The following is a 22,737-nucleotide window of genomic DNA, read 5'->3' on the forward strand; positions in this document are numbered from 1 at the left end:
AGCTTTCTCAATTCAATTGATTTGAATTGTTTGTTTTTTTTTAACTTTTTTTGGTATTAAAATGCACATAATTAAGTGTGGAAACCTCTGTAAGAAGGGTTGGTTACCTATAGCTGTTAAGCATTCAGGAGTGTGCTAATATAACAGAAGTATGGGAAGAAAGTGGTAATGACCTCAGAGAAAAAAACAACAACAATACATCTGCTGAGAAATTTGGGAAGTCCACATTGACATATTTTAAATAGCATAGGTAAGGAAGCTTTTGGACAAGAAAAAGACATTCGAGATTATTGCCAACCATCCCATGAAAAGATGACTCAGCAGGTTCACCTGAAATCTAGGGGATGGAATTGATTAGACAAACTAAAATAAATTTATCTCAGACTCTTCAGGCCTAAATTCAGCATGTCAAATGTTAAAAAGGCTTGTTTGGAGGGGGTGCCAAAAGAAAGGGCTCTTTCTAAAAAGAACAAGACGCCGCAAAGTTGAATTACCGAGGACATATTATGCAAAACCTACTTTTTTAACCCCCAAATACTAATAATTAATTTTGTTGAGTACTTGGGGTCTCTAGGAATGCAGAACATTTTACAGTCTTCTGCCCAAGTGCTGCATAGACATCATATTATTCATTTTAGGTCATATTTTCAAGGCCCTTTTTGGCCGTTACGTTTTTTTGGAACAATTATATCAGTGTTTGCTAGGGAAATGCCTAACAAGATCATGGACTTCCGGCTTATCAATTTGGCCCTTTTTCTTTTTCGAAGTAACTTTGTGAAATGGGGTGAAGTGGAACGTTCTGCAACCTGTAGTGGGATAGGTGTGAAGTGTCTCACACATCCCAGAACAGGGACAAAAAGGGGGAATGTGAGGGTAAATTAATGAAGAATTCAGACCTAAGCATTGCAGTTCCACTTTATATATACCACAACTGAATGATAAGAACTGAACAGCATTAGATGTCCCCTTTATAGATGAAAAACACAACAGTTCTTTGAACAGACCAAAGAGGAGAAATATAAACATATATGCAAATTTCCAAGTTTGGGGATAAGCAAATGTTGCATAGCAACACCAACAGCTTGGAATGGATCCCACCACTGTCAAGCATGGCTATGTAGGGCTGGTGATTTATGCTGGTTTTACAGCCACATAAATTTGTTAGCTATTTCATAATGGAGCAAACTGTGAACTCATTTGAATATCAAAGTGTTTGAAAACCAAAACTCCAACTAAGTATAATCCAACAACAGGGGCATGATCTCAGGTAGAAGAAAAACAAAAGAACAAAATCAGTCAACTGACTAAAATGCTTTGGAGGGAGATTAAGCAAGGTGTGCAACATCAAATGCCTAAAAAAACTCAGAGGTGAAGGAAGAATCTTATGATCTTAGATGAGACCTTGTTGTAAAGTATCATGTTGTTATCAAATATTCAATTTAACTACATTTATGAAAACATAAGAAGGCACCGGGTATCTAAAACATTTCCATGGGTACTTTTGGCTGTGTTGGCACATGCCAAGTCCTGCTATAGGATAAAACCAGCATCTCCACAAACATCTTGAGATGTTTGTGGAAGCATTAGATGCTCCAAATTTTTGGTTTCCAGTACCTCTAAGCCAAAATCATCAAAACTAAAAGAAGTTAACAATTAAATGAATTAATAAATTAAAGAATAAATATTTGAGTTTCAAGTTTTGAAGCAAATTAACTCTTTGATTATATAATGTTTTTAAATGCACAAAATATTAAATTAAAAGATGATGTATCTAGCTTTTTCAAACCACATATTTATTTGCAGTTTAACATTACAAATCCTTTTTTTATGACAAACACAATTCAACCGCTCATCAGTAGCAACTGTGTTTTTCAGAGGACGACTGACTGTTGAAGCAGTTATTTTTGGACTCCATGGTACATGTAAACATAATGCCAGTGTGCTACTTTGACAGAATATTTTACAAAAGAGGAATAAAACACTGAAGAGGTCCAGAATGGTAAAAAGTGGTGCACTTCAAGTAGGTGTAAAATGTTTAAAATAAATGCATAATTAACTTGCCTGCCTTTCGAAAAGCTTTCAGATTCATTCAATTTAGAAAACCTTCATAAAGTGCTCTGCACATATTTAATTCAAGACAATACATGTTCTGCTTTAGGATTAATTTTGTTCCAAACCTCTGTGTTACAGCACAGACTTGAGTGGGCGATTCCATATAGAGCCCATTAAGCAGACAGAAAGCACAGATATCGTACAACATTCACCTGTTGGCCCTTAATGGTTGCAGAATTCTGCATCTCTTTTGGTGGGTAGGGTCATTTCATTGTGCTGAATATCAATATGAACTGGACCAAAGGTTAACACTGAGGCACGGTATATGAAATGCAGAATATATTGAGGCAATCGTCAGTCATGCACCACTACAACAGTATTTTCATCATTCAATGTCTCACATATTAAAAAGAACCACACAATGGTACATGATTCTTTTTCCGGAAGAAACACAATTCAACAAGTAATTACACTTATGTCTCATTGGTATTACATTCTCAGACTTTGATTCCTGAGGAAAAAAGATATTTTAAATGAGAAAATACACAACCACCTCTGTCTATGTTTGTTGTCATAATCAGACAAGCCAAATTATTTATTAATACTTTCTATACAATTTTTATTTATATATATTTTTTAGATATATACTAGGAAAATAAATACTAAACATACCCATGCTTTGCTCAGTAAGTATACCTCTAAATGGGCTATTGACAATAAATTGACTCCAGATGTTGGTAAAATCCAAATGATCTACACATACAAAGAAACCAATAAAAACAGATAAATAAAAATAAAAAAATCAGTAAATGAACTTATCTAAAATAATATTGAACGACTAAGTGGTAAAAAGGCATAGAAAGCCAAGATAATTGTCTGAAATTTCTTAGTATTTAGAAAGTAATCCTATTCTCTGACAGCGTAAATTAATATTAATTAATAGATAGTCTAGAAAAAGGTTTTAAAATCCACAGGTGGAGAGACACCAATTTAATATAAACCAGCCACAATCAGGTTCTCCTTTTAAGATTTCCGGTAGTGAAAAGTCTAATTAGAGGAGTTCTCTATCAATACAAGAGCCAACGATCATTTGCAGATGGATTAAGAATTGGAATTAGTAGTCACGGTTAATTCAAAGTGAACAATAAGTAATGCATCAGGCAGCCATAGAACGAACGCTCACAGCGGAAGACTCCACCGCTGAAGGGAAAAGAGAAACTGCTGAAGGCTGTTTCCTGTTTCCTGCAGGTCATTTAGACAATCCAATGAAGTGATGGGAGGATCTTGTCTGGTCTGATGAGACCAAAATTGAAATCTTTGTATGTGATTGGACTCAATATCCGACTTGAATATAATTTAAATTGAACATCAGGATATCCTGGTAGAACCTTCAAGGTCTGGAGGCAGGTTGTGTGGAAGAATTGATGAAAAACACACCTGAGGAGGTGCAAGAGACTTGTGGAAGTTGGCATTACCTATATTGACTATTTCAGACCTGCTGTAATATCCTTGAGTATCCTTGCTGCCCATTGTCATCCCTATCTACGACGACTGTTTGAAGAAACCTGGATAATATGAGTTACAATATTTCATTTCATGTTGTGATTAACAAAGTATTTTGAACAAAATGGTCAGTCAACCCATTCCTTACACATTCCTTATGAATGTGTAAGGAATGGGTTGACTTTATTACACATTCCTTATGAAATGATTTGTCTGTTTATTTTTTATGGATTACTTGAGTTGTAACCAACATATGAGGTTAGTTTCATGTCTCTCGCCCCATTAGAAATATGCTTACTGAGAAAAACTTTCAATGCTTTCTTTAACTCCACTGTATATATTTCGGTCCAGCAAAGATGTGTTTGCATGTGGGGTAGGTTTGATAGCAAAGTGTTTGTGTGCATTTAGGAAATTTGAGGTTTTGCATTCAAAAAACGCTACATATTTCAACTGTACTGGTTAGTAGTTACATTTGATAGTAGGAATTATTAGTTTTGTTTCCAGAAAATTACAGCTATTTAATAAATAAAAAAATTAACTTCTTAGCTTAAATGTAATAGTTTGGGTAACAATTCCTCATTTTAATCTGTCCTGATGTCAGCAGCATTTATGAACAAAAGACTGTCTTGCATTTTGCACATCTAATGATGACTAATTAATTCAATAATGACAGATTCATTATTTTTCTTAACAGTGCATTGAATAAAATGATGAAGAGTACAAATCTCTTACAGAAATACATTTTTTTTCTTCCAATTAACCTACAGGACATACTTTTTTTAACTGTTTTGAGATATAGTTCACAACTTGCCTTGCGTTGTTACAACTGTAACAGTACAGTGGTAAATCTTTCTCTAAGATTGTGCAAACAGCATTTCACAGCATCAAAAGTCCATCCAACAGCTCATGTGGTAAACAGTACATCTTTATAGTTATATGATAACTACGAATATATGTTTCACTCCATAACAGAGTGGCAAAGCAGTTCAAAATAGGTCTTGAGAAAGTGTCCATCGTTTTTGCGACGATTGTCAAGATTTCACACCAGCAGGTGCTCACAGTCTCTTATGGGAGTCTTTTAAAACAGATCTTTGAAACATTTACAGCACAAAAACATTCCTTATTGGTTTGTTTCAATATTTGGAGCAGTACATTTAGAAAAAAGTCCTAGATGATGATTTACAGCAGTGGCCACTTCTTCATTAGATTTATCCAGTTTGAAGAACATGTTTTTGAAGTATTCTGTATATTTGCCACCACATAGGCTTTATTGTATTCTTGCAGTGTCCTTTAAGTTATGAAATATAGATTTGCTGCTGGCAATGCTGTTCTTTCCAATAGTCAACTAAAATGTTTCAGAGACAAGTAGTTCCTCTAATTCCTCTTTGAGATCCGTGTATAGTATTCCAAGTCATTGGAAGCTACAAACAATGGCCTTCAAATATATTTAAGCTACATTTTGTCTGCTGAGAATGAGGTATGTGCTCACAGGGTAAGAGACACATATGTGATTTCTGAACTGTTGTATTCATATCTACCACTCCACAGTTCAACACTAGCACTCCTGCGCACTGAGTCTCTTCTTTCGCCTCTCCTCTGCCATCTGTACCACAAAAAGCCATGGTCCATCGAGGATCTCTCTGAACTGTCTGGGGTCTCTTCTTCAACATGATCCACAGCCTCCTGGGATACACCCACACATTCCAGTATCTCGGTTATAACGTCATCTTTTGGAGCAAGTTCCTGAAAGTCTGGTGATGATGGTTCTGTGTCAGATAACCCAGGATCTGGTGCTGGGCTTGTAGGTCCAAAGTCTATTTCCAGTGATGTGTCTGGTGATACTGAACTGGGTGGGGAAATTGTAACAGTGACCTGTGGAAATAGTACCTCAGGTAATGTTGAGGCATAGTCGTTAGCTTCAACATTCGGTAAAGGGGAACTTTGAGAATCAAACTGGTATAAAGGGGGTTCAAAATCTTCAATATTAAATGATGAGTCCTCACTCAGGTTGAAAGGCTCTGGTTCGGGGTCCATAAACACAGAATCAAGGTCATCTTGATCCAGGGAGGTTAGCATGACTACATCAAAGTGGACTAGATCGGCATGATAAATCGGGGCGTTATCCAGTGGTTCTGGTAGAGGCGGCCACTCTGTGTCTTGGAATTCTAGTTCAGTGTTTGGTTGAGATTCTGTTGAATTATAAACAAATGCTGGATCAGGTATTACTTGCTCTGGAGGAGTCTCAGGAGGATCATTAGGATTGGTCACACAGGGATAAAGATTTGTGTCGCTATCAGTTGGACTCGCTGGAGAGTCTGCATCAAAGTGCTCTGACACCACTATAGATGGACATTTAATGCCCGTCTCTGAATGGTTTGGCTCAACATTATGAGAATCCGGTGATGGTATATTGCAGATCAATGCTGAGTCTCTATTAAGAGGGTCTGATGTGGACATTAGAGTTATTTTCTGTGTTTTTGATTCTATTTCTGTTGAATCAGAAGGATCAGATTCCTCCTCTCCAGAGAGATGTAAAGACACTGTCGGAGGGTCTTGAGGGATGGCTTGTGGCTTGTCAACATTGACAGGATCAGCAGCCTCTTGATTTGGTATTATGTCAAAATCATGTTCCTCTGGTGGAGACACGGTAACTGTAGGGACCGGAAATGGTAGTTTTATGTTATCTTTTTCAATTTGTTCTGAGACTTGGGATTTTCTGTCATCAGTATGAGATTGTTTAGCATGTAAAAGGGACTCATTAGTGGGGCCTGCATCAATTAGTTGATTAGTGATAAGCGTTTCGTGTTTCACTGTAGTTGAGCTTCCGAGAACTCTTTCTGATGAGGGTAACACTGTCTCTTGAGTGATAACTGCCTCCTTTATGAGAGACGCAGTTGCAGTATCTTTGACGGGCATCTCCATGTGTGGCCCAGATGTGGAAGAAACAGAGGAATCAATTTGCTCAGGTTTAACTGCTCTAGTTGTGCAAGGAAGTATTGGATCCAAAGAGAGTGGTATGGCACTCTCTACATACATGGACTGTGGACATGCGAGAATGCTTGGATCCATTGAAAGCTGTTTTGGCAGACTTCGGCGAGAATTTCTCTTTTCCTCCTTTTCTTCCGGACAGTTAACAGCTGCATCTGCTGTGCTTTGTCTTACCAGGGCTTTGCTTCTGGCCTGAATTCCTACAGACACTTTGGATGTCTGGGGATTTTTCTCTCTTGCTCCCCCAGTCCCTTTGCATGTGGATGTGGTCGCAACTCCTCTTCCCCCAAGGCCTGTCCCAACTCTTGTCCCTGTCCCTGAACCAGTTGCAACCCCTTTGCCTAAGCCTACTCCAGTTCCTGTTGCTATTCCACCACCTTGAGGGGACCATGTGTTATAATGCTGTGTAAAAGTGTTGAAATTGCTGTTGAAAGCACGAAGCTCCTTACATAGATCTCTTCTGAGTTCAGCCAATTCTCGACGCATGGCAGAAACTTCTTCCTTCCACTGCATACTAATCGCTGCAGCCAATGTGGCGGACTCTTTGATACTAGCCTGGATGGCTTTTGGTGAAGGTCTTTCAGGGGCACTAGGTCTTGGGGATCGGAAAAGACTTGGAGAAACAGGTGGCCCAGACATGGGTTTTGCTGTAGCACCCACAGCATCTTGGTTATAAAGCCTGTCTCTTCTGATGGGGCAGCCTAGATCATCATGTGCCAGTGGGACTGCCTCTGCCAAATCCTCAGGTATACTGTCCTGGTCAGGTAAACAAGTTTCGTCCTGCACATAATTTCTGTCTGTAAGACAAATGTAAATATATATATACAGATGTGTGTGTAATATGGCCACAGGTGTGAGCATCTGGAGACATTGTGCTTTTTATAATAAGCACATGTCATGCAGCAATTGTCATGAGTCAAAACAAGATAATTCTGCAGTATACGGCGTACGAGCAATAATATAAGATAAATGTCCAATTAGTAAACTTGAAACTACTAACTCACTTAAACTGTATAAAAAGACACATTTCTCAATTTGTATCAAGTCTTCATAATTTGTATAAAGTAACTCTTGTTTAAATCTATTTAAACTTCTGAATTTAAAGCCAGCCAAAAAAACCATAAAACATTTTTCATTAATATTCTGGCATTCAGCAAACGTGGTAGTTATGGGCATTTCAGACAGGATGTGACAAATGCCCAGCTGCACTGTGAACCTCATTGTTTTCAATGGATTTCACAGGGCACCAGGGCGGAGCAAAGCGCAGTACACCTTTTGGGAGCTTGTGCACAAGCTGCACCGTGCAATAACAAATACACTGAAGAATCAATAGAAACCGGGTCATCCATCAATCAGCCGGAATGACCAGGAAGCAAAATGGAGGAAAAGTTTATATGGAGTGTTTCTTAATTCCCCAAACTATATGACACAAGTTTGTGATGGCCGTAACTGTGGAACCGGAGCTCTTTCACAAGCCAGAACTCCCCAAGCTGTTCTCCGGGCCGGAGGGTTCCTTGCTGCCCTTTTTCTTCTAACTAGCAGGGTTAGTGCTAGCACTTTGCTGCTGACAACAAACTAACAAATGACTAGACTTTGCCAAGCCAGCAAGCAAAGAGCCCCACCAGCCTGCGTAAGCTGCGTCCTACCTGAAATGCCCATTAGACCTGACCTAAAACACGAAAGGTTTAGTTTGGTAAAAGGTCAGGAAATGCAGGTTATGTGTCATTTTATACATTGAATTTAAATATTTGGTTTCAACTTTAGATCACTGAAGGGGAACTCACACTCTTTAATTAACAAAACATAGATAGCATTAGAATCCACTCCTGTTTTGACCCATTTCAAGAAATTATTTACACTGCCTTCTCAACCTTATTTTGTGGCATGCATTCTTCACAACTTTTCAATGCACAAAGCTGAAACTTTTAGATTTTAAAGTCCATCAAAGAAATGAGAATCTATAATAAAAGGGTTGTAAAATTAATTGCACCTCTGTTGTTCAGCTTTTGGGTGAGGAAAAAAAAAAACAATGACAAAACTTTGTGCAGTAAAAAGAGTAAAGATGAAAGAAAACTTCTAGACATTTTCTAGTCAATCAGGAAAGTATAGCATGAACCCTATTGAAACAGTAAAGTCCAATTAGACTGACTGAATCAAAGCTCTAATTGCTCTTAGTTGAAAAGAGTAGCTGAATCAATTTTACACAAATTTCAGTGTGTTACAAATGTAATATTTTGAAAAGTATTGAGAAAGCAGTGTAAGCAGACATTTATTTAACCATGAGCACATCTCCAGATGTTCAGACCTCTAACTCTCCCTATAGTAACCCCAGCTTATGTCAGTAGGAAGCAGCGTCCATTCATACTTGTTATCCAAGCCTCTTTTTCTTCTTCTCTTCTCACATTCTTCCTCTTTTCAAAGCTGTTTTGTCTCATCTGTGAATCCAGCAGCCATGTGAAAAGTTGAGAGCACCAGCAGGTTATACCCAAGACCCAGTATCAACTAATCAGAATCTATGTCTCTTTCCAATATAATTATTGTCACCTTTATATCTTTCAATACCGAAGTTAAGACACAATAACTGCTCAATAGCTCTGTAGAGAGATGTTTTTTTTTTTTTTGTAAAAACACAAGTTTTAAAACAGGCAAAGTAAAATCTGGTAAGTTTAGAAGTTTCACCTCTCTGTTATTGTGCATGCAGCACAGTTTGAACTTGGGATAAAAGTAAAGGAGGTTCTGTATAAAGCAATTAAACCATTTGTTTGCTCAGTTTCACATCTCTAATGTACTACTAATAAACCGTGTAGGTCCATATGAAACCTTACTGAAATAATCCATTGTGTCCCTATTCTGACTCGATTTTCCTTTCGGACAATTTCTGATTTTCAATAGGGTTCATAGCTTTACTCTCCGATGCATTGAAGTGATGAGCAAATTAAGCACTGCATCCAATGTGACCACAGCTCTCAAGCTGTCTTTACGGTAATCCATGACAATGGAAACATACAAAATGATTCATGCAGTGAACATACAAACTAGTTGGAGCTAACTGCTCTATATTCATCCATTACCACACATGTTAAGTTCAAATATTTTTGTGTTAATTTGGTAGATTTTTCTCTCACAAAACACTGTCTTCCACAATGTGATTACAGGATTTGCTATTTTATCCTCACCTGTGGTTGACCTGATGGTGGAGGTAACAGTAGACGCCATGGGGGGGATGCAATCATCATCTTGGGAGTATCCAGCCTGGATGGCTCGTAGGTAACTGTGGCTTCTGGTTCTGAAACATCCAGGGAGGTCCAACGCCTCCATGGCTTGGGATTCTACCTCACTGAACACCGACTCGCACACAGATTCGAACTGGCCATTTACTTCAGTTTCACTAACCTGAAGGAAACAAGAGACACGGTTATCACTCCTGTGTACTTGAAAAAGGCATGTTATCATATGTTTGTGCCAGAAAACCTACAAATATTGAAATTTAAAACCAACCCCAAACAGCCTTTCTATTGGTCTTCCAAACAGACAAACAATTTTGAAAAGCACTTTTCCATTTAAAGGTAAGGTGACCAGATTTCCCTAAGGAAAACCGGGAACGGGGCGCACGCGCAGCCTGCAAGCGGAAACTAGCAAGGAAGGTGCACTCACATTTGCGTTACATGAGCTCGTCAGACTTATTGACATGTGGGGAAACCAATAGATAAGGTGATACCCCGTGGAACTTGAGGGACAGATGGGGTGAGGGCAGAACCAAAACTCTGACAAATCCCTGCTTTTCGGACCGAACGGCAGGGATTTGTCAGAGTTTTTGTAGGCCTGCAGCTTCCACAGAGATAATTTTTTAACCTCCTTTTTGTGAATACATGATGTATGGACTACTTTCAGGATGGAAGGACCATTTTATCCAGTATGACAAAAAGTGTTTCTGAACAGGATTACCAACTATAGCTTTAAGTTATGCCCACTAAAACATTAAGGGACCACTAACTAGTGATAAAGACACAGTATCTGCAACAACACCATCTGGGAATCTCTGTTTTCTTGTCGAAAATACCTTATAAATGAGAATGGAAATGGAAATGTCACTGCTTGCTGGTAATACAAAAAAAAAATTATGTGGTGAGGTGCTGGTAGGTAGGACCAATTTCTCTTCAACCACCAAAAACACATTTTGCATCAGGATTGTAAATCAATTAGAATCTTGGATTTAATTGAAAATCCAGACCTGAGGGATAAGAATACAATACAGTTTGTGCTACAGCTGATAGCTCAAACAGAGCCAACATTCATACCACAGAGACAACTGCGTATGATGTTTACAAGCATAAGGTTTTTCAGGTAAGAAAAGGCTTTATTTTACAAATAAATAACTATAGCAGTTTTTATGTTTCTGGACCAAATAATCCAAAGAACGGATTGTTTCACCGCATATCCTATCTAAATATTATCCCTTATTCAGGGGTCGCCACAGGAAGTCATTGCAACTTGCACACAGACTTAGAAGAGGTTTTCCCGCATTCCTGACACAACCTGAATTCAAACCCAGGTCCCCCATTTGAAAGATGTGTAATTAGCCCGGTCAACATCACAGTGCCACACTCACAGAGCTGTGTGTCTGCCTCTCACCTTTGCATGCTGGCTGTGATTGGTAGGTGTGGATCTTCAGCTGCAGCTTGTTAGAGCTAATCAGCTGGGACATGAGAAGGAGCTGGAACCAGAGGAAGACACCAGTTCGACTTTGCTTTGTAGCAGCTTGAGTATTTGCTGTTGCAAATATCTTTATGTACCTAAACTAATAGGTTCTGTCTTCATGTCTCCTGACTGAAGTCATCAAAGGTTTCTAGGATCCCTTGCTCTGGCTCTGGTGGTCTCCTGCTCCCCTGAACATTGTCCTAGCTCACTCCCTTATTGGTGGTTCCACTACGACCCTGCCAATCCACCTTTTACCACCTACAGCTTCCCCCATTTTCTCCTAGGGAGCTAAGGGAGACACGGCAGCATTCTGCAGCTGCCTGCCAGTCTCAGCCTCTGTGGGTGTGCTCACCCATCCAGGATCCCACATCAGCCTTCTACTGTAAGCCCATTTCTTGCCAATTCAGCATAATCTACCTTCTTCCCACCACTGACAATAATCTCTACTCCTCAGCGTCTGAGCATAAAAATCAGAACCCAGACGACTCACCAACCTCCTTTAATTTGTTGAGCAAAAACTGTCAAAGATCTGTGTTAATCTGTCTGTAATTGTCCTCTGCACTCAAGTCACCAGTAAAACCATGATATACAGAAGGATGAATAATGAGACAACCCCCAAAACAAGCTGAGGGCCACATGCATTTTTCCCTCATTTTTTTGACTGCTTCTCATGAGTTTTGACCGGTGTCAGTTTCAATACTGGTAGCATGAAGTGATATCTAGACCCTACAGCGGTGGCACAGACAGTTCAACTCCACTACGATGGCACATCAATGTGTGCCATTGCCAGAAGGTTTGCTGTGTCTTCCAGCATGGGCTATAAACACACTGAGGAGAGTTCAGGAGACAGCCAGCTAGTCTAGAAGAGGTACGGGGCCATCAGAGCTTGTTACCTATTAGCAGAACTGCTATCTGCCCCTTGTGCAATGAGGAACTGGTGAGGTCTGCCAGAGCCTGTGACCTCCAGCAGACCACTGGTAAAAATGTCTCTTCATGGCGGTGACGTGAGTGCCTGACGTCCTCTAATAGGCCCTGTGCTCACTGCCCAGCACCATTGAGCTCATCTGGCATTTGCCAGACAACACCACAATTGGCAGGTTCACCACTGGCACCCTTTTGTTTTAGAGATGAGAGCAGGTTAATTCTGAACTCAGGTCTGTAGAGCCATATCCATGGAGAGACACAGATTTTTACAGGAGCAACAATAGTACCCTGACTGGCATTAGGTATCAAGACGAAAGCCTCAGACCCATTGCGAGACCCTTTGCTGGTCCAGTGGATCCTGGGTCACCGAAATTCAATAGCACATCTTTAGGACATCATGTTTAGGCCCATCTGTCGCTACCAGGTTTCACCACACACTGTACAAAAGCTTAATGATGCCCTGGTCAGGATCTGGGAAGAGACAGCCCAAGACACTTTTCGTCATCTTATAAGGAGTATACCCCAACATTGTCAGGCACTTGAGTACCAACTGAGTAAAACTCCTGAGTACCATTTTGAATTGCTGCAATGACACTTTTAGCTAATTAGACTAGCCTGCTACATCAGTTCACTGAGCAGCTACGGATAAAGCCGTATGTGTGTTGATCAACACATTAACCATTCAATATTGAAATAAATATCCAGCAATATTTCTTTCAAATAAGGTCTTATGTGTTTTCACCAGTGCTCTTTAAATTTTTTTAAATTTGTATTTGAACTTCAGTTTCACCCAGTACAAATTTAGCATCACCTCCATTTGAAATTTTAGGACAGACGGGGAGTACCGTTTTGAAAGCTACATTGCTGCATTGTTGATGAAACCTCACAAGCTGATCATATGCAGAACAATGAGACTTGCATAAATTATTGTTATTCCCCAAATGACTGTATGGCTCCCTAATGCCAAGTATTCAGACGAATCAAATGCAGAGAGAAATGTGAGTTTTGCTGACAGTGGACATTAGAGTAAGAACGTTTCCCCTTAGCAGGTAGTGGGTGCTTTGCAATGACATCAGGGTACCTCAAATCAGAAACAATCTCATAAATCTCCACAAAAAAACAAAACAGAAAGAAAGCATATATTCTAACAATTTTGTAGTAAAAGGTACCTTTAAAAGACAACAGATGTGATGTTAGTTTGTATTATTACACAACTTGTTAGCAAATCTTTCCTTACAGTCTGTAAACTGTGGCACCAGGTAGTATCAAGTGGCTGTGAATGATACTTTTCTCAACAACTGATGTTCTCAAAAACACATTTGGCCCATTATGATGCCAGGGCCACCACTCTTTTCTTCTGCTTTTGGCTTTAGCCCCACAGCAAGCACAGCACACACTGCCTACCATGTGAAAGTACTCCAATGCTGGTCAGAAATAAAGCAGAAATGTCCATACCCAATCTGAAGACTACTAGAATTTTAGTACTATGAATTGTTTCAAATAGTTTTTTTCTCCCAGATGGCAATTGTTACTATAACTGGGATACCCACAGACCTCTTTTAAATGATTGCTTCTCCATGGTGCAGGTTTGTTAAGAGTCCAAGCTACTGGTTTCAGACAAAAGCCTTCACTTCCTCAACTTCCATGGAATAATCACTGTATGAATCTTTACTTTATGAACTGAAATTAAAGATCTTCCTATCACTACTCTATTCTTGGGTGGCCATTGCGTTGTGCACTGAGGTCTCAGCTAAACATTTCAATCATAATATTATCATATTGTTATCCCTCTTTTGTGCCTTGGTCTGTCATGCCTTTTAACAGGTTTCTCAATTGCTGACTTGTAAATAGATACAACTATTGTGAGCTATGAGCATGAAGACAGTTTAAAAGTGAAACTTGTGTTATTTGGTTGTACAGACATTTGGATAGGTTTGCAATTAAACGCTAAGCTAGACATTGTTTTTCTATCATCATCATTTAAGATAAATGTAACTGCTAAAACCAATGGAAAAGCACATGTTTTACAACAAAATTTCTTCCATATGAGACTGTAATCTGTGGGCTGGTGTCATTTACCTGCATTACAGTTCATCTAGCTCACTGCAAATATTAGACAATTGGATATGAATTTAAGTGAAATTAATCTCATCTTGTGCTGTGGGTATGACATATTCAGCAATATCACTGGTTTATCATAAATTGTGTATAGATGAGCAACAGACATTCCCATCTGGTAACACAAAGAATTATAAAGATAAGCATCTTGTTTTACAGAGATTTGGACTTAGAAGGGATTTAACCGAGCTTTTAGGACTCCCAACAAATCAATAAGCCTCTTTTCCAAGATGGAGATTAACATCTCAGCGACCTGCTCGAGTGCCTTAATTAATACAGATAAACAATGTGAATCAAACTACCACGTACAACACGTGTAACAGTTAAAATAGGACTGCCCAACATATGCTGCACTTTTCTATCTTCAGTCATGTTGGTAAAAAGATGTGTTGATTCTTAACATTTCTAGGTTTCAGCTGTCTCCACTTGGAAGAAACGTTTTAGAGTTTAAGCAGCACACTCACCTGGCTCACTTGGCTGACACAGCTAGCCTGACTAAGCGTGCTGACGGCCCGCATATAGCTCTGATTCCGGGAGCGAAACTTGGGCGAGTTGTAGTTTGTAGATGGATCCAGGGCAAGACTGGGGTGTATTTCCCTTGTGGCCTGCAAGTGGTAGTTCTGACTAAATAGACAGAGAAAATAAGAAAAGGGCAGTGAGAATTTTTTGATTTTTCCAAAAATCATTAAAATACTATCTAACTTTTTTAACTTGTGCTTACATGTATAACATACAAAATAGATGCTTTTTCAATGATATTTTGTCTCAAACAGGGGAAGCCCTTTTCTTTGCTATGGTGATGTGCTCACTGGTGTCCTTTGTAAGCCCGTTCGATTTCTGCTGTGCTGAAACATCCGATCAATGCTTGGAAATGAGGGAAATGCAAATCAGCAGCTAGTTAGCAAGCAAGCACTTCTGAGAGAGCACCCGGAGTCAGCCCAGGCAATTAAATGTGTCGGGCAAGAGATGCGTAGAAAGCCGTTTCTGGTTAGAAAATCTGCTAGAGAAAAGACGTGGAAGAAATAAGCTTTAGGTAAACTGAAGAATATGGTGTAAGTCGTGTTAGGGAAGTACGGTTTAGTCTATTTCTAAAAGTGATCAGGGATGAGTAAGTCGTTTCTGAGCTTGTTGCATGAATTAATGGCTATGTTTGGAAGCAGGGAAATGCTAAATTTGTTTAAAAATCCAAACCAAGATCAAGAAAATATGGGGAATTTTTTTTATTACCTATAAAGTTCTTTTTCAATAAAGAGAAATATGAACATTTTGGGATGTATATGTATTGTGCCATGCTGTTTGCTTATATCAGCTTTGAACATCCAGACACTGAAGATGTAGCTATTTTTGTGTGTAAAATAGCCCAAGCTCAGTCAGATTGGATGGAGAGTGTCTGTAAACCGGTACTTTTCAAAAAAAATTACAATATCATGAAAAAGTTAAATGTTTTTGCCACTCATTTTAGAAAGACAGGTGTTTGGGTTTTGGTATTCTTTTGGTTTACATCACTGCCTTGTTGTTTATGTTCTAAAATCTTACTCAATTGTTGTATTGTGCAGTTTTGCTTTTGCCATATTAGTTAATTTCACTGCGTTTAATTTATTATATTGTTGTGTTCTTTTTTTTTGTACATTTGGATTTATTCACTTCCAATTATATGGAAACCTAGATATTGACACTATCCTAAACGTAAATGATAAAGTCTTTTTCCAGATTCTCAATTGAACTGGCCATTGTAACTCATTAATATACTTTCACCTAATTCATTTCATTGCCTCTCTGTCTGTCCTTTTCTTGAAGCCATTTGCCACAAACAGTGTTTCACTTTCAGTATGTTTTTCCCTGTATTTACCTTCATCCATCGTCCCATCAAATCCATCCAAGAACCCTGTCCCTGCTAAAGAAAAGCCTCTCCACAACAGGATGCAGCCACCACCTTTTAATGTGCCATGTTTAGGGCAAAGTGCTGTACAAGACATGTTGCATTTTGTCGAAAATGTTCACACTTGACCTGCTCTTATCAAAGTACGTTTATCCACATGTTTGCTTTGTACATAGCTTGTGGTAAATTTCAAACTGGACTACTTTTTTTTGTTTTATTAAGGTCAGATTTGTGAAGGATAAGGTAACTTTTAGGGGGAAGATGGGAACATCTAGATATTATTAAGCTATTTGTATAAGCTGCCCTTTTTTATCAAATCTAATTTAGTTATATCACCTCATGCATATTAGTAAATTGCCCAAGGTAAACCTTTATTAACAGTATTTTTTATGAGATGTGTCCATATTATCATATTAACAGGAAGGCAAAATCTGACCTCTGTGCACATGGCCGCAACAGAAAGTATACCTGTATTCACCTTAAGTCTGCAGCAAAATTGGTGATGTAGTTATGCATGTCACTGTTGATTTTATCCAGGCGGTAAGAGCTGTGGGTAGAGAAAAGAACAAAGTTACTGGGTTCCACGAGGGGTTGCTGGATGGGATGTGAGGTCTCTCAGCAAGACTTCAATGGAAATACAGCTCTGAATGGAATTTGTAACCCATCGAATGTTTGCTTGGAAGGCTTCACCAAAGTGCTGCAAACATTAGGGTGATACAATATGACCAAAGTGGCCTTTGCATGATGCGTAAACATAGAAAGTGTCAGCATCAGACTGATAAAAGGTCTGGTGCAGGTAATATCTAAATAAAAAGCGTGTACACAAACTCAAGTGGTGAGTAATGGCAAGGATGTTATGATTTTTGTAAATACACAAAGATGATTTCCAGCACCATATCTGACCAAAAGTATTTAACGATGTGTAGGCAAAACAGTTAGAGTTCATTATTAACCACCAATCTCATCCCGTAGTTGGTGAGTAAACAATCCAAAAAAACACCCCTCTGGTAGTCCTTGTGCAAAAAAAAAAAAAAAAAAAAAAAAAAAACTGTTAATAAACCTTTTAGCTGAAAATATCAGACAGAAGTAAGCAGGCAAATGCTTAAAAGCTGTATCACCCTGCATGTAGTGATATCATCAGCTGAGTGACGGTAGTCTGTTTTGAGAATGTGTTGGCTGCTTTTTATTAAATCACGTCACACCAAATTTCCTCTAATGTTTCTGATTGTTGCTAATGCCTCCATTGTCGGAAAATATCAGGGTGATGGATAATGGGGAATGACACACTCCCAATGTCTGTCATGCTGCAAGCAAAAATATGCAGTCAATTGTTGAACTGATTCAAACATCCAAGAAAAGGTTTTTGGGAAGGTATTTTTCAGGGAGCAAAGTTCAGAGCCATGAAAGGACGTAAAATTGCTAGAAAACTTAAAAGGCAGAAGAGGCAACACAAATCTTGGAAATTAGATAAAAACCCCCCACATCAAAACAGTTTTTTTTCCCGGATCAGTAGAGAGACCAAATAATTGTTTAATGATGTTGTTATAATATCGAGTCCAGAGTTGGATCTGATTGGGTAAGGCGTATTGTGTCACTTCCTGTGTTCTTCTTTTGCTGCATCCTGGTGTAGATTGTGGTTTGCTGTTCCAGACTCTCTTGATTTTATCCTAATTATTTTTGCTGTGACATCTATCTGTTTCTGACACATAAGCACATTTAAAAAACACATTTTCTGTTGCACTTCACCTCTAGGAAGGAACTTCTCGTGTTTCACATGGTTTACTTTTTCGACCACGGTAAGAGGTCGCTAGCCTTGCCTAGCCTAGCCTAGCTTTAACCCTACTGTGACTTCCTCACCAACCCTTCCGTTAGCTGTCTAAGTCACCCCCTTTCTCCTGCTCTCTGTGTCTGATGTTCAGTTCTTCCTCTGTCTTCTTTAGAGACAATGGTACATGTAATAAATGTAGTGTTTTTGTAGCTTTGGAGGTAAGGGTGTCAGAATCGAAGCCACAGAGATTACCTTCACATAGTGGTCCCCCATCAGCACCCGAGCAGCCGGGTAATCAAGCTAGCTGGGTCACCGCTGCGTACCGTCACCGGTACATAGCTCTAGATCCCAGCCCCCAGGTCACCACCAATCTGTCTGCGATTCAAACAAATTTTCGCTACTCAGCGACACACCAGCTGAGAAGTAATTGGCAGCTTCATAGTCAGAAACGTGGCACTAGAGATACCAGGGACCATTGTCAAATGTTAGCCGGGGGCCAGAACAGGCACCATCATATCCTACCTTAAACTGCTGGCTAAGGATAAGCATAATACAGTAAGATTGTTATTCACACTGGCGGTAATGACACCCAGTTAAGCCAATCAGAGGTCACTAAAGTTAATGTTGTTTTGGTAGGTTTGCTAAAACAATGGCAGACTCCATAATTTTCTCTGGTCCCCTGCCTGATTAGTGATGATGTGTTTAGCTGCATGTCATCATTCAACCACTGTTTGTCTAGGTGGTGTCCTGAAAACGACATTGATAGGTTACATTGATAACTGCCGAAGTTTCTTGGGAAAACCTGGTCTGACCTGGAGAGACGGCAACCATCCCACTTTGGATGGTGCAGCTCTTCTTTCCAGGAATCTGGCCGGATTTATTAGTTCTCCAAAATGCTGACAGCCCAGGGTCCAGACCAGAACGCAGAGCCATAGTTTAACACACCTCTCTGCAGCTTCTGTACTGTTACCCACCCATTACCCTATTCAGACAGTGTCTTTCTCACAGCCAAAACTAACCAGATTAAAAACGGATCTTAAAAGAGCAAATCATAAAAAAATAGTATGACTTAACTTGAACCAAACAACCAAATAATTAAATGTGGTTTATTAAATATAAGGTTTCTTCCCTGAAATACTTTGATTTCTGTTAAGAAAGATTGATTTATTTTGTCTCACAGAAACCTGATGATATTCAACATGTTGGATTGTCTTGCCCTGATATCCTAGCATGTGTGGTGCCCCCCCAGGACAAACGAGCAGGCAGCCTGTTGAACGGGAAATGTAGCCAATCAGAAAGCGAGATGAGGGAAACCCCGAAAAGAAAAAAGAAGAAAAAAACAGTTCACTTCCATTCCATAGTGCAGCAAATGCAGAGCCCCCATTCGCGCCAACTCCTCGCAACCATTTTTCTTTTTATGTTTTTTCTCTGTTGAAATTAGTCCACAAACTATCGGCATTATTCTTCCTCGTTGTCCATTTGTATTTACTCTGAAATCACGTTTGATTATGAGAGGTTTTGCTAAATTTCTCATCTGTCATCTGACTGATTATGAGTGAAATCTGTACCAGCAAACCTGTTATATGTATGATTTTTTTATTGTTACGTGTGGTGTCTCAGGCTTTGAAAATCATGAGACTATTTTTTAAATCTTGTCGTGAAAAAGACGAATATGGGTCGCATATGGGCATATAGATCGGATTTGGGTCCGATCTATCTTGGTTCATGAAGCCAGTTAAAAATGTCAACCTATTATTATTTTGTCTTAGTTTTTCAAATGAGCAAAACTTCTTTTTTTTTTTTTTTTGCAATGGATTTCTGATACACATGTGCAACGTGATCGCACCTCTTCCAGTGTAAATAGTTAATCAACATTTCAAATGTTGCTATTCTTTTATCAATGTTTAATATTATGTTTTCTTAACTTCTTTTACCAATGTTCGTAGAGAATTAAAATTAATATCAGCTCTTTAAAGTGTAACAAAAACTGAACTTTCTCATAGGTGCGTCTCTAAAACTTTTATTTTAGAAAGAGTGACACTGTCCTCAAGGCACACGATTTTGAATCCATTTCCTGGTAGTCTCAGCTCCAAGCACAGACACCTTGCACCCCTCATAGGATACCTAAGTGCCTGACAAAGAGGTAGATCAAACGTACTAACGAAGCACAGCAGCAGCAGTCCCCGGCCAAGGAGGCACAGTAAGAGATACAGTATATAAACCACTCCATGTCCCCTAGTGATGGCCAAGTCAGTAGCTCGGTGGCCAGAAGTCTAAACAAGCCCCTGGCTCAGTCCACCCAGCACTGAGGAGAGGGAACCCCTACGGATCCAGCAACTCCCTGAGCAGGCATCAGGCCACTGAAGTGGCCAGAGCTCAGAAGAACCCCGAGGAAGGGATCCCTAAATCAGCATCAGTGCTGAGACAGAAGCAAAAGAGGCCTAAGCCTCATCTCCTGCACCCAGCTCCCACATGTTCATCCGTGCATGTGCATGAACTTCTGATGAAACTTGAGAGCCCTGGGCATTAGGGTTTGTAAATGCCACAGTGCTCAGTGTCATTCAAATACGGATAATTATGTGTTGGGAAAAGGCCTCGCAAACAGATAATCATCCAAATTATGCATGACACCTCAGCTTTGGGCGCAAATCAATGGACTGAAATAGTGCCTGACCTTGAGGACTTCAGGAGGCATGCTTGTACATACAATCCCATCTGAATGGGTAATTACAAAGTGTTCAATCAGGATTTATTGAACTGGATTTATTGCCTGTGTTAAGCATAATTAATTATGGCCATGCCAGAAGTCAGTTATTTATGTAGGACAAAAAAAACATGTGTTATGTTTTGCGAAAAAAAATGGGTTCACTTGATTTGTTTTTGTAATCAAAACACAAAGTCAAAGCCATTGAAAGACCGTATGGATGTTACACAGCAATGGCAATACAGGTTATCAGACATGGCTTTATTCATAATCCTAATGGGTGATAATGGATTTTACTCTATGCTACTGAATCCATTAGCATTAACACAGTGTTTGAATATCTTTACCTGGTCTGACTGTTGCTAACAAAAAAAAAAAAAAAATGGTTGTTTCAAAGAGGGTTTATTAAAGTTGTTGGGTTTTTAGCTCACAGAACCAAAGCAAGCTGCTCTGGGCTGAGGACGGGCAAATGATATTTAATTAAAACATTGACTGACATCTAATCTTACTTCAACTGCTCAAACTGTTCCGGCTCAGTGGATCCATGACTGCGATGTGTTCTTCATTGGTGGGACGAACAAAGATCTTGTCAACTGTAGGAGTGATGGAGAGCTCGAAAGAAGGAAAGACGGAGGGGAGGTGACACGACTTGACAACCTGTTCTCACTTTAACATGATTTGCTTCAGGGAGCCGCTGCTGTCAGATTTGTGTTTGGCCCCAGAGGGACATCAAATTGCTACAAGTGCAAAGGAAATCTAACCTATGTACCATCTGTCTTCAATTCAATCTAATTCTATCCCAACAAGTCCAATGATCCATAACAGCAAAAAGGTTCCCGTGCAGGTAGTTCTGGCCTGGCATCTATGATAATTCATTGGTGTGGACTCAAAGTGGAAACATAACTAAAGTCAGGCACAAAATACTGAAGAATAAACATTAAAAAGACCCGAAGCAGTAATCAAGATGGTAATATAACATAATGATACACATTACACAATACCAAAATGTATAGAAGTTTTGTTAATGCTTGATATTTAATATTAGTTGTCATGCAAACTTTGTGTAATGCTGTGCAAAAGTCTGGAATCATGCATGTTTTCCAATTTTCCTCCCAAGAAACCTTTAACATGACCTTGAGAATTACTTCTTCTGGGTTTCTCATTTTTATGCTAGTGCCAGATCATTTTCCAGAGGATGGTTTCATAATTGAAAGTTTGGATGCCATTCAGTGCCAGTGGTGCATCAACAAGCAACAGAACACTGCATGAAGAAACAGCTTTAAATAGGATTTTAAGATGCACATTACTAGCACCCTGACAGAGGAAGACTATTGTTCCAATTTATTTAGTAAAATACCAAAGATCACATAGTTTGACGTATATAAAATAGTTTTATGCATTCACAAGGTGATTCCCAAACAGCTATTTTCTGAGAACCGTGGTATACAACTGAAAGCTGATGTATCCCTCGGGCCCCATGTTAGGATCAGAGGAATACTGTTTGTTCTTACGAATGACAGTACGTTTTTATTCCATGCTCCCCCTTCGATGCATTACCCTATGATGAACTGCCAATCTGTTAGAGGTTAACAGTGTGTGGACAAAAGTATTCACACCCTCTGCCCCCCCCCCCCAGCAACACGCGCGCACACACACATTGTCACAAATTCCATAGATTTTGTTAGGACATCTAACCTGTAAAGATACAGATTAGTTGTGAAGTTCAAGAGTATTGTATTTTACCAATAAAATGTGTGGCGTACATTTATATTCAGCCCCCTTTATGCTGATGCCTTTACATAAAATTCAGTACCTTCAGAGGTTGCTTAATTAGAAGTCGGATCTCAGAATAAATATAGCCGTTCTGTGAAGGCCTCAGGTCTTTGTTAGACGGTATTATTGTGCAAATAGTATACAGACCAAGAAACCCAGCAGACAGATCAGGAATAAAGTTCTGGACATGTTTAAATGGGAGTTAAGGCAGGTCCACACGGCAGGATTTTTCACCCTATTTTTGCCCCAATGTTCCTCTTCGGACTGGCGCCAACTATCGGCGAGGCTCTTAAGATGATCTTAAGATTCCTGCCATGTGTGGTGTGTTAA

The 22,737-nt window shown here is 39.3% G+C and overlaps 1 protein-coding gene across 2 annotated transcripts in view; it reads right to left on the reverse strand.

Moving 5' to 3' along the window:
- dlgap2a (discs, large (Drosophila) homolog-associated protein 2a) overlaps window positions 1-22,737 on the reverse strand; it is a 281,858-nt gene that overhangs the window by 33,253 nt on the left and 225,868 nt on the right. Inside the window, exons 4-7 of one of the 2 annotated variants that reach the window (XM_036150387.1) lie at window positions 16,641-16,709; window positions 14,748-14,907; window positions 9,720-9,936; window positions 4,619-7,340 (exon numbers count right to left, since the gene is read on the reverse strand). In XM_036150387.1, coding sequence (XP_036006280.1) covers window positions 5,041-7,340; window positions 9,720-9,936; window positions 14,748-14,907; window positions 16,641-16,709 — 2,746 coding nt within the window. In that variant the 3' untranslated portion in view covers window positions 4,619-5,040. Of the gene's footprint in view, window positions 1-4,618; window positions 7,341-9,719; window positions 9,937-14,747; window positions 14,908-16,640; window positions 16,710-22,737 lie in introns of those variants that run through there. The other variant, XM_036150388.1, reaches the window with a different exon arrangement.

This window comes from Fundulus heteroclitus, chromosome 19 (genome assembly GCF_011125445.2).
Source record: "Fundulus heteroclitus isolate FHET01 chromosome 19, MU-UCD_Fhet_4.1, whole genome shotgun sequence".
In the NCBI taxonomy this organism is placed as follows: Eukaryota; Metazoa; Chordata; class Actinopteri; order Cyprinodontiformes; family Fundulidae; genus Fundulus; species Fundulus heteroclitus.